Below are 20,025 nucleotides of genomic sequence, written 5' to 3'. Positions count from 1 at the left end.
TCTGTAGACCTGAGCAAATCTATTTGTTAAGGCCAGCTCAATTTTTGTCAAGGTCGCTGAGATGTAAATAAGGTTAGGGCACGTGATTGTTGGCGAGATTGTAGGTTAGGTTTAAGAATTTGGGGGAGAGGTTAAGTCTCCATATAAGCACTGAGCTAGTATGATATAAATTTGGTTCGTGATATTTCCTAGTTTTATTAAAAATACGTGCAATACATAGATTAATCTACATAGTTGGTTTCGCTCTTTTTGGTGTTGGTGGCACTGGTGGTCTTCCTTCAGTGTCGTTTGTAGTTTTCTGGTGTTTTTAGTTTCTGAAGAAAAAAGAATAAATTTGAGGCTCTCGGGTGGATTTCCTAAAAACGAGGTTTTTTTTCACTATCCTTGAGTTACGGCTAAGGATTCTTATAACTAGTGTATTTTATTTTCTATGGGTTAGGGGCTACGGTTTGCTATATTGTTTGCTTTGGGTTAGGGCGAGGGCTGGTGTTATTTAGTCTAATTTACTGTATACAAGGATGTCGTTCAGATTTACAGTATAGTGTTTTTTGATGATTTCGGATGCATTTGCTGCTGCCGAGCTAAATGGAACTACAAAGGGGGTTATTGCGCTACACGTATGAATATTCAAACCTAGAGGGGGGGGGGGGTGCTGTTGTTTTCAATTTGTCAATCCAGAATTTTTCTCGTTAGCCTAAACGTTTTAATTCATTCTGTAGTTTCAAAGTCGCTCTTGGTCTTTTCTATTGGCGTGACAATGAGATCAGAAATGTCATGATTTGGTTGGTTGAAGTGAATTGAGACCGTTTTGTCTTTTTGGGTGACTATGTCTCACCGATGATTGTTAATTCTTTCCCGAAGTACATCTTGAGTCTCCCCTACGTATTGCTTGTCACAGTGTCTACATGAAATTAAATAAATTATGTTTGAACAGCTGCATGGAAGTTTGTCTAATATTGGGAATTGTGTGCCAGATGTTTTGTTATGGAAATGGTCGGATATGTTTATGATTTTGTATGTTTGACATCTTGGGTGGCCACAAGTTTTGGGTTTAACTGCTGGTTGCATATTATTTGTTTCTTTGGCGGAAATTTCAACTAGAGTGTTGTTTTTTATACGTCGGAGATATCGTTTGGAAAATCCTCTTTCTCTTAGTTTGTTAAATACCAGCGTATTATTTGTTTCTTTGGCGGCAAGTTCAGCTAGACCTATGACGAAAGATTGAGCTGGCCTTATCTTGTTAGCACTAACACTCTAGGCCTGCACAAAAAAAAAATTGTTTCTTTGGCGGCAAGTTCAGCTAGACCTATGACGAAAGATTGAGCTGGCCTTATCTTTTAGCACTAACACTCTAGGCCTGCACAAAAAAAAAATTGTTTCTTTGGCGGCAAGTTCAGCTAGACCTATGACGAAAAATTGAGCTGGCCTTATCTTTTAGCACTAACACTCTAGGCCTGCACAAATAAAGTGCTCTATACCATCCAAACAATTTAGGGCATAATTTAGAGGCCTATTAAGAATGGTTTAATGTAAAAGGACCTGGCATGAACAGGAAGTGGTACCAGGTGTTATATAATGAGTAATCATTCCCAGATTATAGAGTTGTAATTGTTAAAATTGTTAAAATAATATATTTTTCGGTTATGTTAATTTTCTATGTTATTGTTAGTGCGCAACCGTGGTTGTTAACACAGGAAAAATTGAAGAGTGTTGTCCTTGTATTACAACGCTGTGTCGTCCTTCTATTACAACACCGCGATCAATCTTGTCCTTCTATTACAACACCGCGATCAGTCTTGTCCTTGTATTACAACACCGCGATTAGTGCTGTCCTTGTATTACAACACCGCGATCAATTTTGTCATTGTATTACAACATCGCGATTGGTGTCGTCCGTGTATTACAACACCGCGACCAGCGTTGTCCTTGTATTACAACACCGCGATCAATCCTGTCCTTGTATTAGTACACCGCGATTAGTGTCGTCCTTGTATTACAACGCCGCGATTAGTGCTGTCCTCATTTTGCAACACCGCGACCAGCGTTGTCCTTGTATTACAACACCACGACCAGCGTTTTCCTGTATTACAACACCGCGACCAGCGTTTTCCGTGTATTACAACACCGAGACCATCGTTGTCCTTGTATTGCAACACCGCGATCAGCGTTGTTCTTGTATTAAAACACAGCGATTAGTACTGTCCTTGTATTACAACACCGCCATCAGTGTCGTCCTTGTATTGCAACACCGCGATCAGCGTTGTTCTTGTATTAAAACACAGCGATTAGTGCTGTCGTTGTATTACAACACCGCGATCAGTGCCGTCCTTGTATTACAACACCGCCATAAGTGTCGTCCTTTTATTGCAACACCGCGATCAGCGTTGTCATTGTATTACAAGAGTGAGCAATGTTGTCCTTGTATTACAACACCGCCATCAGTGTCGTCCTTGTATTACAACACCGCGATTAGTGTCGTCCTTCTATTGCAACACCGCGATTAGTGTCGTCTTTATATTACAACATCGCGACCAGCCTTGTCGTTGTATTACAACACCGCCACCAGTGTCGTCCTATTACAACACCGCCATCAGTGTCGTTCTTGTAATACAACAGAGTGAATATAGATTAGCATGATAAATGAAGTATTCGTGGATAACTCTCACTGTACAGTACTTGTAGAATACGCCCCTTTCTCTATGTGTTTTCTGACTCCTACATACAGAATGTATCATATTTGTTCCTCTTAATAAATTTATCACCTCCGAATAGTGTTCTATTTTTATGTAACATCAAGTGGCGTGGGTTCTGGCCCCCACCCCCCAATCCTCCACTGCTAAAGAGTTCTACGAGAGTGAAATGAAAAATGAAATGAAATGGGGTTTAACGTCCTACTGTTCTGCTGCTAAACTGGGCTAATGAAGACGGGCATACGCCATACAGTGTGCTATGAGGGAAATTTTGCCCGGGCAACGGCGCTACGGCCTACTCTTATATCGAATTCCAACTGCCAAGGGACCTTTAACGTGCACGCCAATATGTACACGGGACCTCGGTTTTTCGTCCCATCAGAACGACTAGACAGCTGTCCTTGTCAGGCCCATCCGTCCTGCATCACTGGAAAGGGGAAACCAGGCCGGAAAATCTGGATGAACTTTCTCGGCCAATGCAGGGAGGAAGAGAGAGAGAGACTAACATATTTAATTTTATTTCAATAATTCACTTGCGCGTAGTTGTCTTTAGCAGTGGGAGGAAACCGGAGGACCCGGAGAAAACCCAGACGGTTGGACAGGCGACCCTACTCCTCGTCACGTACAACCGGTGAATCGAAACGAAGCCAGTTGACTCAATGACAGACCTTATGATATATCGCACACGCCTAACCATTCGTCCCCACACCAGCCCTTTTGAGGGATGTTGAATCCTTTGCACACACAATATTGGTTTAAACATATGCAAGAGCTAAATCTGCCTATTGCAGGTCTTTCTTTAGGTCTGAAATGTTATCTGTATTGTTAATGGTCGAGACCATTAAAGTTGCAATTGCACATTTTCAAGTTATATTTTTAAAATTTATTAAAATAAAGCCTTAAAATAGATGGTATCCATAAACAGTCCTACCTTGTTAAAGAATAATCCTATTAATCCTAGAATTCGCTATTGCCAGCTGAGAAATTGGCAAAAATATCATTTTTAACTTCAAATTCCAACATTGGAAAATGGCTGCCCCATGTTGTCAATAGCAAAACAGGGGAGGTAATTGTGTTATTTTCTGTGTCATAGATTTTTAAGGGTGGGAAATAATGCCCATGATCGTATAATTGTGATTTGATAACCTATTGAGCAAAAGACATAGAAATAATTATGTTTTGACTTTCTTAGAAAATTTGAAATTCTCGCTTTAAACAACTTAAAATACAGACACTTGCACGTGTTTTGCAATGAAATGCGTCACTCGGGTTCAATATTTTAACTAGTAACACTTGGCACATTGCCCGTACGTTTTTTTGAAATAATGGTACGCCAACATCAATTAAAAATTATTAATTAGACATTAATTAGCTCATCCAGACCATAATCAACTCTCGATGTCATCGTTAGCCTGCGACATTTGCTGCTCAACTTTCATTCATGATTAAATCATGAAATGGATAATCGAGACTATGTTTTTATCATCCGACTTTAGTAATGATGATCGAGGCTAGGCCGAAAATTCAATCGCCAAATTATCGGTTCAGAGTGAATCAATTGGACTGACATTTTCAGCAAATTCCCTTTCTAATCCACCATAATGTATCTTTAATTTGTTTTCATAATTTACAACGATATGATGAATCGGAAATTTTGCAACAATGGACGCCCTTTAGTATGGAAGCGTACAGGGGTCAATAGCGCGATAGATACCGCAATATTAAGTTGGTTATATGTTAACATATTGTAATTGTTATGAAGATTTTATCTCTGAAAAGACGATTTTTCCCGAGTTAATTAAATAACTCGCTATGATGTATGTCGTCATTTCGTTTTAAATGCACACGCCGACATAGCGAATGACAATATTTCGCGAAAATGTCGACATATACTACGACGAAATAGAATATGTCGACAAAGCTTCAGAATAGCACTACCTTAACGCACACGTGCACGAAATGGGGATATATAACATACCACGTTGATTGAATTAATTCCACAAAAAATGTCTTTTCAGAGATAAAATCATCAGAACAATCACAATATGTTGACATATTACCAACTTAATATTGTGGTATTTATCGCGCTATTGACCCCTGTACGCTTCCATTCTGTAGAGATGAGACATACGGGTTCCATTCAAAACGGATGTAAATCAAAACCACCCAAATTCACTTTGAACATAACGCCCAAACATGTTATGGTTGCTTTGACAAATCTATGGCCGTTTTTACAAAAGTCTGTGACCGTTTTGACTAGATCAAATTGTTGGCCCGTTTTGATTTAATGCCGTATATACACAAGAAACACTTGCGGACAGGGCATACAAAGGGGGGGGGGATGGCTGAATGGTTAGCGTGCGCGCGCTGTATCATTAAGTCTTTCATTGAATCGACTGGCGTGGTTTCGAATCCTCTTTTGTACGTGGCAAGGAGTAGCGTCGCCTGTCCAACCTCGTGGGTTTTCTCCGGGTCCTCCGGTTTCCTCCCATTGCTAAAGACCCCTACGCGCAAGCGAATTATTGAAATAAAATTAAACCATGTTAAACATGTTAGTCCCGAAATGATATAGTTTGTGTCGAGTGGACGTTAAATCTTATTTCTCTCTATCTCTCTCTCTCGCATACAAGGAAATGAAATGGGTTTAACGTCTCATTTTTCTGTCCCGACTGGACGACTAGCCTAATGAAGAAGGGCATATGCCATACATTTTCCTTTGAGCGAAACTTTGCCAGGGCAGCGGGGCTACGGCTTGCTCTTATTTCGAATTCCAACTGCCGAGGGTTCGTTAATTACACGCACACCAATGTGTACATGGTACCTCGGTTTTTTGTCCCATCCGAACGACTATACGTTGTCCCTTGTCAGGCCCTCTGTCCTTCTACCAGTGATAAGGGGGGATCACGCCAGAAAATCCTGATGAACTTCCTTGGCCTGTACCGGGATCGAACACGGGACCTCCAGGTTAGCGGTCCAACCTCTTAATCACTGAGTCACCGCGGCTTCACAATGGTGAGTTCTCTGTGTAGATATGTCAACCGTATGGCCGCATTCATCACAGAACTTTAGAAGTTGGCATGATCAGAACTTTTTAAAAGCCATATTTGATATTCCTGGGGCCTGTTTCTCGAAATCTTAACTAAAGATAAAATCCAAATTATAGTAGATACTTCAATTTTGATTGGCTAAGCACTAAAATCAATCTAATATTATCCAATCAAATTACTAAAATTTGGATTTTATCTTGGTTAAAATTTCGTGAAACAGGCCCCAGTTCTGTACAATAAAATCACGATTATCAACATTCCCATTCTGTCGAAATCAATTATCTTTACTTATAAACCTATAACGGTAAATCTCTTTGATCTTTGGGGTATAATCTACATGTATAATCTAACTTCACAACTGGGCAGTGTGAAGTTAGCGTGATTTTTGTTTTTCGTTTTTCGATATTGGTGAATAACGAAAAATGAGCTACTCGTTTTTCGATATTGGCGAATAACGAAAAACAACTAGCTCGTTTTTCGATATTGGCGAATCTCGAAAAACGAGCTACTCGTTTTTCGATATTCAAACTTGAATCTCAAAAAAGTAGATTTAATCGATGTACATCGACAGAATGTCTCCGAAACACATTTGATTAAATCAGTTTTGTAAAACGAACTAAAAATATCGTAATAGAGGATGCCTGAGCAGTGGATTCACATAAAACTGACATTTCTCCTTGTTTTTTGATATTGGCGAATGTCGAAAAACGAGCTATTTGATGGTTGTATATCTACAGAATGTCTCCAAAACACATTTGATTAAATACGTTTTCTAAAACGAACTAAAGATATCAAAATGAGGATGTCTGAGCAGTGGATTCACATAAAACTGATATTTCTCCTTGTTGTTTGATATTGGCGAATGTCGAAAAAACGAGCTTGTTTTTCGATATTCAAACTTGAATCTCAAAAAAGTAGATTTAATGGATGTACGTCGATAGAATGTCTCCAAAACACATTTGATTAAATCAGTTTTGTAAAACGATCTAAGTATATCGTAATAGAGGATGCCTGAGCAGTGTATTCACATAAAAACTGCTCTTTCTCCTTGTTTTTTGAGATTGGCGAATCTCGAAAACGAGCTACTCGTTTTTCGATATTCAGGCTTGAATGTCAAAAATACAGATTTTAATCATGTATATACAGAATGTCTCCAAAACACATTTGATTATATATGTATTATAAAATGAACTAATTGAGGATGCCTTAGCAGTGGATTCGCATAAAAAAGCTCTTTCTCCTTGTTTTTTGATATTGGCGAATCGTTTTTCGATATTCAAACTTGAAACTCAAAAAAGCAGATTTAATTGAATTACATCTATAGAATATCTCCAAAACACATTTGATTAAATCAGTTTTGTAAAGCGAACTAAAGATATCATTAATGAGGATGCCTTAGCAGTGGATTCGCATAAAAAAAGCTCTTTCTCCTTGTTTTTTTGATATTGGCGAATGTCGAAAAACGAGCTAGCTTTACAAAACTAATTTAATCAAATGTGTTTTGGAGACATTCTGTAGATATATACAACCATCAAATCTGCTTTTTTGAGATTCAAGCCTCAATATAAAAAAACAAGGAGAAAGAGCAGTTTTATATGAATCAACTGCTCGGGCATCCTCTATTACGATATATTTAGTTCTTTTTATAATACTTATATAATCAAATGTGTTTTGGAGACATTCTGTAGATATACATCCATCAAATCTGCTTTTTTGAGATTCAAGTTTGAATATCCAAAAACGAGTGGCTCTTTTTTCGACATTTGCCAATATTGAAAAACGAGCTAGTTGTTTTTCGTTATTCGCCAATATCGAAAAACTAGTAGCTCGTTTTTCGTTATTTACCAATATCAAAAAACGAAAAACGAAAATCGAGCTAACTTCACACTGCCGAATAACTTGCGGTCTGAAACTCGGGGGCGGCTTTGAATATATACAGGGGAATTTGGGGTTATTCTTCTGAATGTTTTTCTTTAAACCCGTAACGGGTTTTTCTTCCAGGGTAGGTTTTTTTCATAAGAAAACATGATATAAGGTTTTTCTTACTGGAATTCTAGGACATGCTCATTTTATGTACATGTAAATATATACGGTTTATAAGCAAGATAAAGTCCTCGACTTTGGTTCTGTTTGGGGAAAAAAGACTTCAGACCCGGAGGCCTCGGTTTTTCTTTTTCTCGCGTTATTTTCTTCAGTCTTTCTTTCCTCAGTATAATCCCAGTCTAGTGCTTTATCCCACACGCATGTTTTACAATATTATTAATTGGTTGTTATTATATTGCTATGGTTACCATGGTTAACTGTTAATGGCGGAACTTTCATAATTATCACACACCTTTTTCTGACCTATTCACTGTGTATAGAGGCCAAACAATCCGTTACGTTAACGGCGGACTTTTAGCACCTGCTCCTCTCGACGTACCTTCGCGGAAGTCATTAAATATTCCTACAAATTAGCTAAATCGGTCTCCTAAATGTTGAAGTTAATAAAATATTATCAGTTTTTGTTTATTTTTAAACTGTACATACATTCGAGCTATCAGTTTCCATGATGATAATTCTTAAACAAGACTAAAGCATAAATACAATTTGGCTTTCACTAATTCAAGAAAATATAGAATTACTCTTGCAATATAATTAAAGGAGCTAAATTGCTAACATTTGGGGCCTAGAAATTGACAAAAGTGGGTCGCAACGCATATAATACTGCAATATGAATGTATATAAACTGATTTACATTCAATGGTTTCCGTTTTTACTCTAATTTCAAATCAGTTATGTTCCGCGAAATAAGCCAGCAGTCTAAAGCGAGTGCAAATTTCTAGCGTCTGGTTATTCCAGTCTACATACGCCGTTTGATTTGGTGCAATGTGTCTAGCCTCGTCCGTCGAGTCTCTTGATACAACTAGGGCTGAAGCGCATTATGGTACACGATTCGTGTACCAATGGTAAAATGTTTATTTTGTCTTAAATATTGGATACCAGAGGGCCATCTTTTCCCGGTAAGATCACCAATGTTGATTTAAACCGACAAATAAATCGTGTTTTCAATGTTGAAAATTTTGGATGATATTGAGTTAGAGACTTAGCTACTTTAAGAAGATATTTTTATGGGAGATTTTTTCTCATTTTTGAAATTGGCAATAGCGTTTTCATCCTCGAAATTCCCAGTGGCCTCATTCCGTTCTAATCCACTAACCCCTAGGTTAATCCATGGTGCTGGGTTGGGTAGGGGTCGGGGAACACTTATTCACTTTATCTGCCCTTAGTCATTGTGCTATTTTTATCAACCAATCCCATAAATCGTTAAATGGTAAGGGACGCAGGCCACTCGCCGCTCAATCTGATTAAAACACGGATCCTATTTCGTTTCGTTTTTATAGTTCAAAATTTCATTTTACTTGTCTTTACTACACTTGGATCTGGAAGAGTTGTTATTTAAATCGTGTTCTGAATGGTGTCAGGGATAAGCGAGCTTTAGGCGTGTTTTGCACGGAACTGTGGGTAATCCACTAGTAACATCAATGCTGATTGGTTAATCAAATGTCTGACATCATAGGGTCATAAGTCGGTCTTTTGACCCCTGTTGTCAGATCTTCATGTAGTGTAGGCCATCGAAAGTAAAAAAAAACGAAACGAAATATAGATCTGTATTTTAATCAAATTGCTCACCGCTCACAGAACGCCGACGCATGCTACGTCTTGTGATGTTCTATAAAGTGGTCGAGGGGAAAATATGTAACTATTAATATAGACCCCATTGTATTATAAGGTGCATTCGATTTCGAAGCGGATCAGGGACAGGTATAACACTATCTTAGTGATAACAGTAGATCAGTTTAGTAAATATATGATTTATTTACATCAGGTATATATGTTACAGTCAATGTCTACAATCAGGCAATGTGTACAATGCCTTTGTAACCCTAACCCCCACCCCAACCCTAACCCGGCAATGTACACATTGACTGGTATATTTCAGGCATTGTACACATTGCCTGATTGTAGACATTGACTGTCACATATATAACAACTACAATTACATACATACAACATGAACTAAACTACATCGGAACTAGACTACATCGAGGACTAGACTATACTGGAACTATTACTACGACAGGAACACACCTAACTATGTTAATTCCACCAGTCTGCCCCTCTGCCAAGGCAGCGGCTGAACTCGGGTGAGTCCATACGCCGGTCTCTCCGTCTCTTCTGCTCGGTCTCTCTCTGCTCCTTTGTTGTCTTCCTAACTGTCCGTAAACTACTCAATATATACCCTCGGATGATAGATACGACACACATAGGCGTACGGGGAAATTTTTGACTGGGGGGGGGGGGGGGCGGTGGTGGTTGGTGCCCCAAAAATGTAGTTAGGTTCTTAGTATGTTACATAATAATAATAATAATAATAATAATAATATCTCTTTTGCGATGAATAAGTTCTTAATTTCTAAATCATCAATAAAAGAGAACTAAATTTTATATACTTGTAATATACACAACTAAAAACAGTTGTTTATGTAACTGTAACTCGTGGCTTACTGTACTCCAAACAATAGAGGGTTCGAGTCTTAAGATTTCTATTTAATTGCCTAACTATAGACACTCTGAATTTAAATTCGCTGTTAAATTGGACACATTCTAAAACACAATATTTTTTTATACAACTTTTACAAAGTACAATTGTGTGCACAAATTTTCCCAGCATTTGGTGCCCAAAATGGGGGGGGGGGGCGGCCGCCACCCCCCCCCCCCAGCTCGTACGCCTATGACGACACATGGTCATACATGCAATTGTCTCTTTTATCTCTTCACGGCATGCTACTGAAAAGTGCATATTCCTTTGAAGTAAAGCGGAACGTGTGCACAGATCATATGTAGCCTGTAAAGGACATATTGAATTAATTACATGTTTAACTACAACACAGACAATCGTGACTTAAGAACAGTGCATATAGAGTTAAAAGGTCAATATTATATATATTATCAAGCAGCTGAGGACATAAAGTTCCTGGCACCTAGATGACCGTTCAATGTGATGAAACTTAAAGAGTACTTTGTTGCAAATACCATCATTGCCCCCTCAGGAATTTATTACACCAATTGGAAATAAACGCAGGATTAAGACTCAAGATTTCAGTGACTTTGATCATCCAAACCTTATGGAGAAGTTCTCATTTAACAATTCTAAATGCTTTAAAATTCAAACGACTAAAACATCACTATATTTCGAAACTCGTTCTTTTACAAAATAACTTTAGACTGGAACCACCTACAAGACACATCAACGCATTGCACCACTGTTGAGACTCTTACACTCCAGAGCTAATAGATCGATGCACAGGACCCTGTGCTGTATATCCATAGATACAGAAACGGAAGTTGGCGAAGGGAAGTAAGTCTCATCTTGTAAAGTAAGCAAAAGGACAAAGCTCACCAAATATTCCTACGCCGTCAATCACCTCCACCTTTTGCATGACATTTTTTGTTGACTTTGTGGGGTAGAATCGAAGAAAAGGGTTTGAAAATACATTTCCTGACAGGTTTTGGTGAATATTCATGATTTTGAGGCGGAAGGATACAAGAGTTGAGAGGTTGGTTAGGCTGAAATGTAGGGTCGAAAATTGCATGTTTACTCATCTACTTCCAGCTTGTGTATCTCAAGTTTTCCATTGTGAACCTCATACATGCATTTGCGCAAGAGGTTGCCACATGTTGCTCCATCTGTGGCAGAACGTGTTTTACCCAACGAAAATTTGGAAAAAGTTAGAGCCGGTCTAAGAGCCAAGAATTAACAATAAAGTCAATGGGGGAAATAATAAGTGATCTGTGGCCAAAATGCAAAGGCAGAAAGTAGCCCAATTCTCCTCAACAAAAAATGACAGAAGGCCAAATTATGCTAAATGATAATTTATTAACATCAAATTATAATATTTATATTATATATTAAAGCGAGAATTTCATATTTTCTAAGAAAGTCAAAACATAAATATTTCTGTGTCTTTTGCTCAATAGGTTGCTCAACTCACTTTTATTCGATCATAGTTATCATTCTCACATTCAAGACGATGTTGTCTTTAATCGCTTACTATTTATTACAAAATGAAATGAAATTAAATGGAGTTTAACGTCCTACTGTTCTGCTCCTAACCTGGGCTAATGAAGACGGGCATACGCCATACAGTGTGCTATGAAGGAAATTTTGCCCAGACAGCGGCACTACGGCCTACTCTTATATCGAATTCCAACTGCCAAGGGGTCTTTTACGTGCACGCCAATGTGTACACGGGACCTCGGTTTTTCGTCCCATCCGAACGACTAGACAGCTTTCCTTGTCAGCCCCTCCGTCCTGCATCACTGACAAGGGAGAACCACGCCGGAAAATCTGGATGAACTTTCTCGGCCAATGCAGGGATCGAACACCCGACCTCCAGGCTAGCGAGCTAGCGTCTTACCCACTTAGCCACGTGATCCCACTATTTATTACAAATATCGAATCCTAATTAAATTCTCGGATTATCCACTACCCGCGTCTTTTTCCGTCATTTTTATCTCAGAAAGTATTGTACGTCTAACTCTTCATAAAGTTTATCAACTTGTACATCAAGCGCTCAATGTTCGCGTGTGACCTTTGACATCACGGATGCAGAAATTCCTAATCGTTGGGATGTAGATTAGGGGAACCCTTACATTTTTGTCCCGTATACGCTTCATGAGTATTTTTCTAGTAAGATTGGATATTTCTACTTTCAATATATATACCATCTTTAACACAAATTTTAAAATCTGCAGAAGAAATTATCAAGTATAAGTTCAATAATAATAAACATAACAGAATGGTAAAAGTTTATGAAATATTTCAGAAAGAGAACGAATAATATTTATTATAACAAAAGTGCAACATAATCATGTTATAATATTTGAAATCGGCGACACATACTACAGAATTTGATAATACATTTAAATATAAATGAATTAGAAATATATACATTATTTACATAAATCATTCAGTAAATTGACAAAAATATGGTTATCTACCGTTATAAAAACGAACGCAAAACGAAGGTCGTTTCATTAGTAAGGATGGTTTGTAAAACTGTTTTTGATTGGTTCGTAGACTCAAGCTACAATCAAGGCCAGGGCAGATAATTTGAAATCGTGGAAACCCTATGGATTATCCCAGGGTATATTGGAGTAGAACGGAATGAGAACACTGGGGATACCGAGGAGCTTTTATGGCCCCTGCACAATTTTATAAACTTCAAGGATACGCACAGATGCTCTCATCAGCTTTATACATATATGACGTAACCGGGGTCGTCACCACCCTGTATACGGCCTTCATTGAACTTATGGTCTACTCTTATTCCAACTGTCAAGGGATCTTTTACGTGCAGGCCAATGTGTATACGCGACCTCGGGGTTTCGTTCCATCCGAGCGACTAGACAAATGTCCTTGTCAGGCCCCCCGTCCTGCACCACTGACAAGGGAAATTCCGATAAACTTTCTCGGCCAATGCAAGGTGGTATGTCAAATTGAGTGGTACAACGCTACGTTCATTGATTGTCCCTGAAAAATGTTTTTATCAGATATTCGTGACATGCTGTACCACGTCACTCGGCAAACCTCAGCAGATTCCAGTACCCTACTTCTAGCCTTGGCTGTATGACGAAGTCTGCCATTGAAGCTACTTTCAAGTTCCCGGATTATCAACGGCGTTGCCCTTTACAACGCCCTTGAAGAATGTTTTATCATACACATATTTCAAAGTTTGAAGCTGTTTATCCGATTTTCTATAGACAAGGACAAGTTTGCACTGAAAATTCTACACACTCTTCGAACGACGCAATTGTGAGAACTTACCGTCATACAGCCGAGGCTAGACTGTAGGGTACCGGAATCTGCCGAGGTTTGCCGAGTGGTAACGTGTAGTAAATTTGAAATGGTGGTTAGCAGTCAGAATCCTAGTGTCGTTCTTTCAAAATGGAGTTATGTCCCTTAGATTGATGTTCCGTGAAATGAAATGAAATGGAGTTTAACGTCCTACTGTTCAAGTACGTGAATATTACGGGGCAGTCGCGGTGGCTCAGTGGATAAATCGTTACTTTGCCAACCTGGAGGTCTCGTGTTCGATCCCTGCGTTGACCGAGAAGGTTCGTCGAGATTTTCCGACGTGGTTCCCCCTTGTCAGTGGCGCAGGACAGTGGGTCTGGCAATGGATAACGTATAGTCCTTCGGATGGTACGAAAAAACCGAGGTCCCGTGTACACGTTAAAGATCCCCTGGCAGTTAGAATTCGATATATGAGTAGGCCGTGGTGCCGCGATGTCCGGGCAAAATTTCCCCCATAGCACATTGTATGGCGTATGCCCATCTTTATTATCCCAGTCGGAGCATAAGAGTAGGACGTTAAACCCTAGATAACAAACCTCATCTCTCAACCCTCCGTGTTTCGAGATAAGATATAGTGATATATATTTCCACGTAGCAAAGCCCAACGCAAATCACATCGGGCCTCAGTGAGCAAAATTGACAATATTTTTCACCAAAACATCGATTGACTATTGCTATTTATAATATTTCTGCCACACCCAACTACAATTAAGTATCTAATCCTACCTGAAACGGGTATAAATCATCGTATTTAAAATCGATACCATTTTTAAACGAGAGATGTATGACGGTGTATGTCGGATAAAAACAACGCTTCTTTAATTTAAACGCGAATATTTGGAGTGCCACTACAATGGGCTCTGTAAGTTTAATTGGTCATAATAGTATAAAATCGTCTTATTTTTAAGATGTTACGTGCATTAATTATTAATAAAGATATTGAGTTTGCCACTTGGAACTAAGGCATCTATTCGTAGCTAAAAACAAACACATCAGTAATATATCTCAACGTTTTTAGCAACGTTCTCGTAGCTAGTTAGGCTAAAACCCATTTCATTTCGGGGGGTTGGATGGCTGAATGGTTAGCGTGCGCGCGCTGTATCATAAAGTCTGTCATTGAGTCGACTGGCGTGGTTTCGAATCCCCGGTTGTACGTGGCAAGGAGTAGGGTCGCCTGTCCAACCTCGTGGGTTTTCTCCGGGGCCTCCGGTTTCCTCCCACTGCTAAAGACCCATACGCGCAAGCGAATTATGTAAATAAAATTAAACCATATGTTAGTCCTGAAATGATCTAGTTTGTGTCGAGTGGACTTTAAACCCCATTTCTCTCTCTCTCTCCATTTCATTTCATTTTGAACGGCCGGTAAACCCCGAGCGATTAATAGAAGCCGGAAGTAAATAACAGTGAACAAGACTACAGTGGGTCGAGGCCGTGGCGTTAATAAAGGACACAAAATCTCTGGAATTATTGACTGCACAGACTCACCTCGCGACACAACGAAGCAGGCAGGAACGGTAACTCTGTTACCAAATTAAAAAGAAAAACAACCTGAAATGAATGTGACGTAATTACGTTAAAAAGCACTAGAGAAAGAGAATGATAAAGGTTTGTATAAGTATTAAAGTCAGTAGAGCAAATCGTGTATATAATTCACATGTGAATGGGCATGGTGAGGCTATATATATATATAGTTTCACGTACATCGTGTAGTATATGTATATAACCACATATTTATAGGCCCCCCTATATCCTGCTATATCGCGGTTGACCCAGATAAAACGAGTCGATTTACACTTAATTTTATCCGATGTGGTTTCCACTAATTGTCACTGACAGTGGTGCAGGCCGGAAGACCTGACAAGGACAGCTATCTAGTCATTCGGATGGGACGAAAAAAACGAGGTCCCTTGTATACATGGTCGTGCACGTAAAAGATTCCTTGGCAGTTGGAATTCGCGGATACAAAAGTAGGCCATAGTGTCGCTGCCCGACCAAAATTTTCCTCATTGCACACTGAATGGTGTATGTCCGTCTTCATTATCCCAGTCGGATCAGCACAGTAGGGCGTTAAACCCCATGCCATTTCATTTCATTTCCTAAAGGCACTAAACGTTATCTGCATTTTTCCGACGTTGTGTAATTTCAGGCTAACCCACCCTGAAATGTACTGAAACTGATTATTTAATTAAAGCGGCACTAGGTAATATTAGAGAGAGAGAGAGAGAGAGAGAGAGAGAGAGAGAAGAGAGAGAGAGAGAGAGAGAGAGAGAGAAATGGGTTTAACGTCCACTCGACACAAGGTAGGTCATTTCGGGACTAACATATGTTTTAATTTTGATTTTATTTCAATAATTCGCTTGTGCTTAGGGGTCTTTAGCAGTGGGAGGAAACCGGAGGACCTGGAGAAAACCCACCAGGTTGGACAGGCGACCCTACTCCTTGTCACGTACAACCGGGGATTCGAAACCACGCCAGTTGACTCAATGAGAGGCCGTATGACAGTAGGAAATCTCCTGGCTTGGATTTAATCGGGGGGGGGGGGGTGACCCAATGGTTAGCACGTGCGTGCTGTATTATAAGGCACTATGCCCTATTCTTATATCGAATTCCAACTGCCAATGTATACACGGGATCTCGGTTGTTCGTCTCACCCGAACGACTAGACAGCTGTCCTTGTCAGGTCTTCCGTCCTGCACCACTGACAAGGAGAAACCGCGTCGGAAGCGCCTTAAGGAGAAATGAAATGAAATGAGATTTAATGCTCTACTTTTTTGCACCAACCGGGCATAATGAGGACGGGCATAACCCATGTATTGTGCTATGGGGGACCTTAAAGGGGCTTCCACATTAATTCTAAACAAAATCGAGTACCCTTAATTAATTTATATGTTGTAGGGTGGGTGGACGGTCGAAAGGTTAGCGCGTGCGCGTTGTATCATAAAGTCTGTCATTTCGATTCCCCAGTTGTACGTGACAAGGAGTAGGGTCGCCTGTCCAACCTTGTGGGCTTTCTCTGGGTCCTCCGGTCTCCTCCCATTGATAAAGATCCCTACGCGAAAGCGAATTATTGAAATAAAATTGAATCATATATTAATCTCTCTCTGTCAATGACCATTATATGCCCCCTTTTCACTGTTGCAGCATGTTGCAGCAACCGTGACCCGACTCTGTATATGCTAAGCAATAAATTAAAGCCTAACTTTATTTTTTCAGGTTGAAGGTGTTTGAGATCATTGAACCATGGTTTATAAAACGCTGCCAGCCTCTGAAGTTCCTGTTCCAATGAGAGAACCTTTTATACTGACCGGATATCGTCTGCTACACCAACCATGGACATATTACGTCATCAGTTTACTTAAATGGCATAATGAAACCCTGGCCGTCTGGTCCCATCTGTTATCCGCCATCTTGATAATCCTACAAACTTTATATTACGGACAAACGTACGATCTCTTATCCAATGAAGACGGGAAGAAAATATTGATGTTTTCTATTGGCTGTGTATCCATGACGTCACTTAGTGCGTTTGCGCATTTAATGCATTCGAAGTCCGTTAAATATCATTACGTATTTTTCCTTTTCGACTACTCAGGCATCGCTCTTTATGCGTATTCTACAGCAGTGGGTTCGCTCTATATTTGCTCAGAACCATACATTTTTTCGGTATTAGAACATTATTACATTCCTGTAACCGTTGTCCTAGGAACCGTAACTTTCCTGTTAACTGTAATAGCTAAGTTAAAAGTTACCAATCCGTTTTCGTGGCAACGTAAGTGTCTTATGATTGTTCCATACGTAATATATGCTGTTTGGGTGTCGACTCCAATCATTTTTAGATACCGGAGGTGTTTCTATGACAACGGATGTAGTTTGACGTCACTGAATCACATCAGTTTGGTGTATTGTCTGTTCATACTGACTGCTGCAGTGTATTCAACGCATCTACCTGAAAAATGGAGACCTGGTAACTATGACAACATAGGTCAGAGTCATCAGACATTTCACTATTGTTCCCTAGCAACCATTGTTATGCAACTCGTTGCTATACGAATAGACATAGAACAGGGACAATCTCAGCATTCTGTTTTTAATTTTAGAAGTGGTTTAATGGGTTTTATTATTTTTTTTAATATTAATACGCTAATCATTATATATTATCTACCGCTCATTGTGTCTAATTCTCAAAAATTTGAACAATTCATGCGCAATAATATAATGCGCAATAATCAGATGCGCAATAATCATTCGTACCAGAAAAAGAAAAGATAAGACGTGGAAGCCTTGAAATCTCTCATTTAGAAGACAGGGGCTAGGCCATACGAAACATACGCTATCTGTCTTCAATTAGCTCCGCTCGAAGAGAGACACGAAGCTGGGTGACCGACATTTTTAGTACTAAATGGATGATTTTATGTCGAAAACATTACATGTAACTATACTTCGAGAATTTTGAAAAGTATTTATACTTATTTTATTTAATAAAACTGAAAATCTTTTATTCAGTCTGTGTGGGTATGAAAGATTTAACCGCATTACAAAATAGAATACCCATTTTTGAATATGGCGGCTATCCAGGCCAGTGATCTATCCCCAAAGCATAAAACCCACGAGGTTGGACAGGCTACCCTACTCCTTGTCACGTACAACCGGGGATACACCTTATGATACAGCGCGAACGTGCAAACCATTCGGCCATCCAACCCCACATACTGCTACAGAAACATGATAGGACCCGTCTATTGCACAATAACAACCATCTAACCCTAAGCCATGAAATGAAATGAAATGGGGTTTAACGTCCTACTGTTCTGCTCCTATACCGGGCTAATGAAGACGGGCATACGCCATACCGTGTGCAATGAGGGAAATTTTGCCCGGGCAGCGGCACTATCGCCTACTCTTATATCGAATTCCAACTGTCAAGGGATCTTTTACGTGCATTCCAATGTATACACGGGACCTCGGTTTTTCTTTTCATCCGAAGGACTAGACAGCTGTCCTTGTCAGGCCCTCTGTTCTGCACCACGTCGGAAAATCCCGACGAACTTTCTCGGCCAATGCAGGCATCGAACACCCGACCTCCATGCTAACGAGCCAGCGTCTTAACCACCTAGCCACCGTGGCTCCTACCCTAAGCCAAGTGAACCATATCCCTTCAAGGGGCCAAGTGAAGGGGTTTAGAGTTTTTGCGTCCCGACTCAAATCAGCGTACACCACGCCCATTGGGCTTACGACTGGACGTAGGCGTTACCGCCTAATATTCCAACTGTTAAGAGTTGTTTTACGTTTTTGTCCCTTGCATACGACTAGACACTCGTCCTTGAAATGATCCCCATCCTGTACCACCGAAAATACGCTGTAGAATATCGCAGAATATTCTCAACCAACGTCCGCTTCCACCGAGAGTGACATCGCAGACAATCCTTCCACCCAGTCAGTCAGTGTGGCGTAACGTCCGCTTCCTCCTAGAGTGATTTCGCAGACAAAATCCTTCCTACCTGGGCCACGATAGTATTTGAAATGAAAGGAGGTTTCTGCTCCTATACTGGGCTAATGAAGACGGACATACGTCATACAGTGTGCTATGAGGTAAACTTTGCCCAGGCAGCGGCACTATGACCTACTCTTATATCGAATTCCAACTGCCAAGGGATTGTTTTACGTGTGCCACTGACAAGGGGGAAACCACGTCGAAAAATCCCAATGAACTTTCTCGACCAATGCAGGGATCGAACCCGCGACCTCCAGGATAGCGAGCCAGCGTCTTACCCACTTAGCCAACGTGGCTCCCGATAGCATTTGAAGCAAGAGAGAGAAAGAGAAATGGGGTTTAACGTCCACTCGACACAAATAGGTCATTTCGGGACTAACATATGGTTTAATTTTATTTAAATAATTCGCTTGTACGTAGGGGTCTTTAGCAGTGGGAGGAAACCGGAGAACCCGGAGAAAACCCACGAGGTTGGACAGGCGACCTTACGCCTTGTCACGTACAACCGGAGAATCGAAACCACGCCAGTTGACTCAATGACAGACTTTATGATACAGCGCGCAGACGCTAACCATTCAGCTACCCAACTCCCCTTATATGAAGCTAGGGTATTGATTGTCTACAGTGGGTTTGTTGACATGGTGGACGACATAGCTCCTAAATTGATCCGTTTTATATTATTTATTAGTTTATTCCAAACCCAACCCAACAGAAATAGCCGTATTATAATCCTATACCAATCACAAGCTTCTATCCCAATCATGCATCCTATCAATCAACTTTGAACTCGACAGACCGATCGGGCGCGGACATGGAGTTACTTCCCCTGGTTTGGAAACATCTCACGCGACTCAGCTATACTCATGTGATCTAATTGGAACCGTATATTATGCCAAA

General features: G+C 40.0%; 1 protein-coding gene across 3 annotated transcripts; it reads left to right on the top strand.

Moving 5' to 3' along the window:
- Positions 1-15,055: 15,055 nt before the first annotated feature.
- Positions 15,056-18,133, top strand: LOC126826760 (membrane progestin receptor beta). 3 transcript variants are annotated; one of them, XM_050555847.2, is made up of 3 exons: positions 15,056-15,242; positions 15,784-15,837; positions 16,851-18,133. In XM_050555847.2, the coding sequence occupies exon 3, from the start codon at positions 16,878-16,880 to the stop codon at positions 17,904-17,906; it is 1,029 nt and encodes a 342-aa protein (XP_050411804.1). In that variant the 5' UTR covers positions 15,056-15,242; positions 15,784-15,837; positions 16,851-16,877; the 3' UTR covers positions 17,907-18,133. The 3 variants fall into 3 exon arrangements, with proteins under 3 accessions (XP_050411804.1, XP_050411803.1, XP_050411805.1); XM_050555846.2 differs by lacking the exon at positions 15,784-15,837; XM_050555848.2 differs by lacking the exons at positions 15,056-15,242; positions 15,784-15,837 and adding an exon at positions 15,881-15,937.
- The last annotated feature ends 1,892 nt before the right edge of the window (positions 18,134-20,025 follow it).

This window comes from Patella vulgata, chromosome 7, assembly GCF_932274485.2.
Source record: "Patella vulgata chromosome 7, xgPatVulg1.2, whole genome shotgun sequence".
Lineage (NCBI taxonomy): Eukaryota > Metazoa > Mollusca > Gastropoda > Patellidae > Patella > Patella vulgata.
The sequence above is the reverse complement of the archived record's forward strand: the minus strand, read 5'-3'. Positions and strand labels throughout refer to the sequence as shown.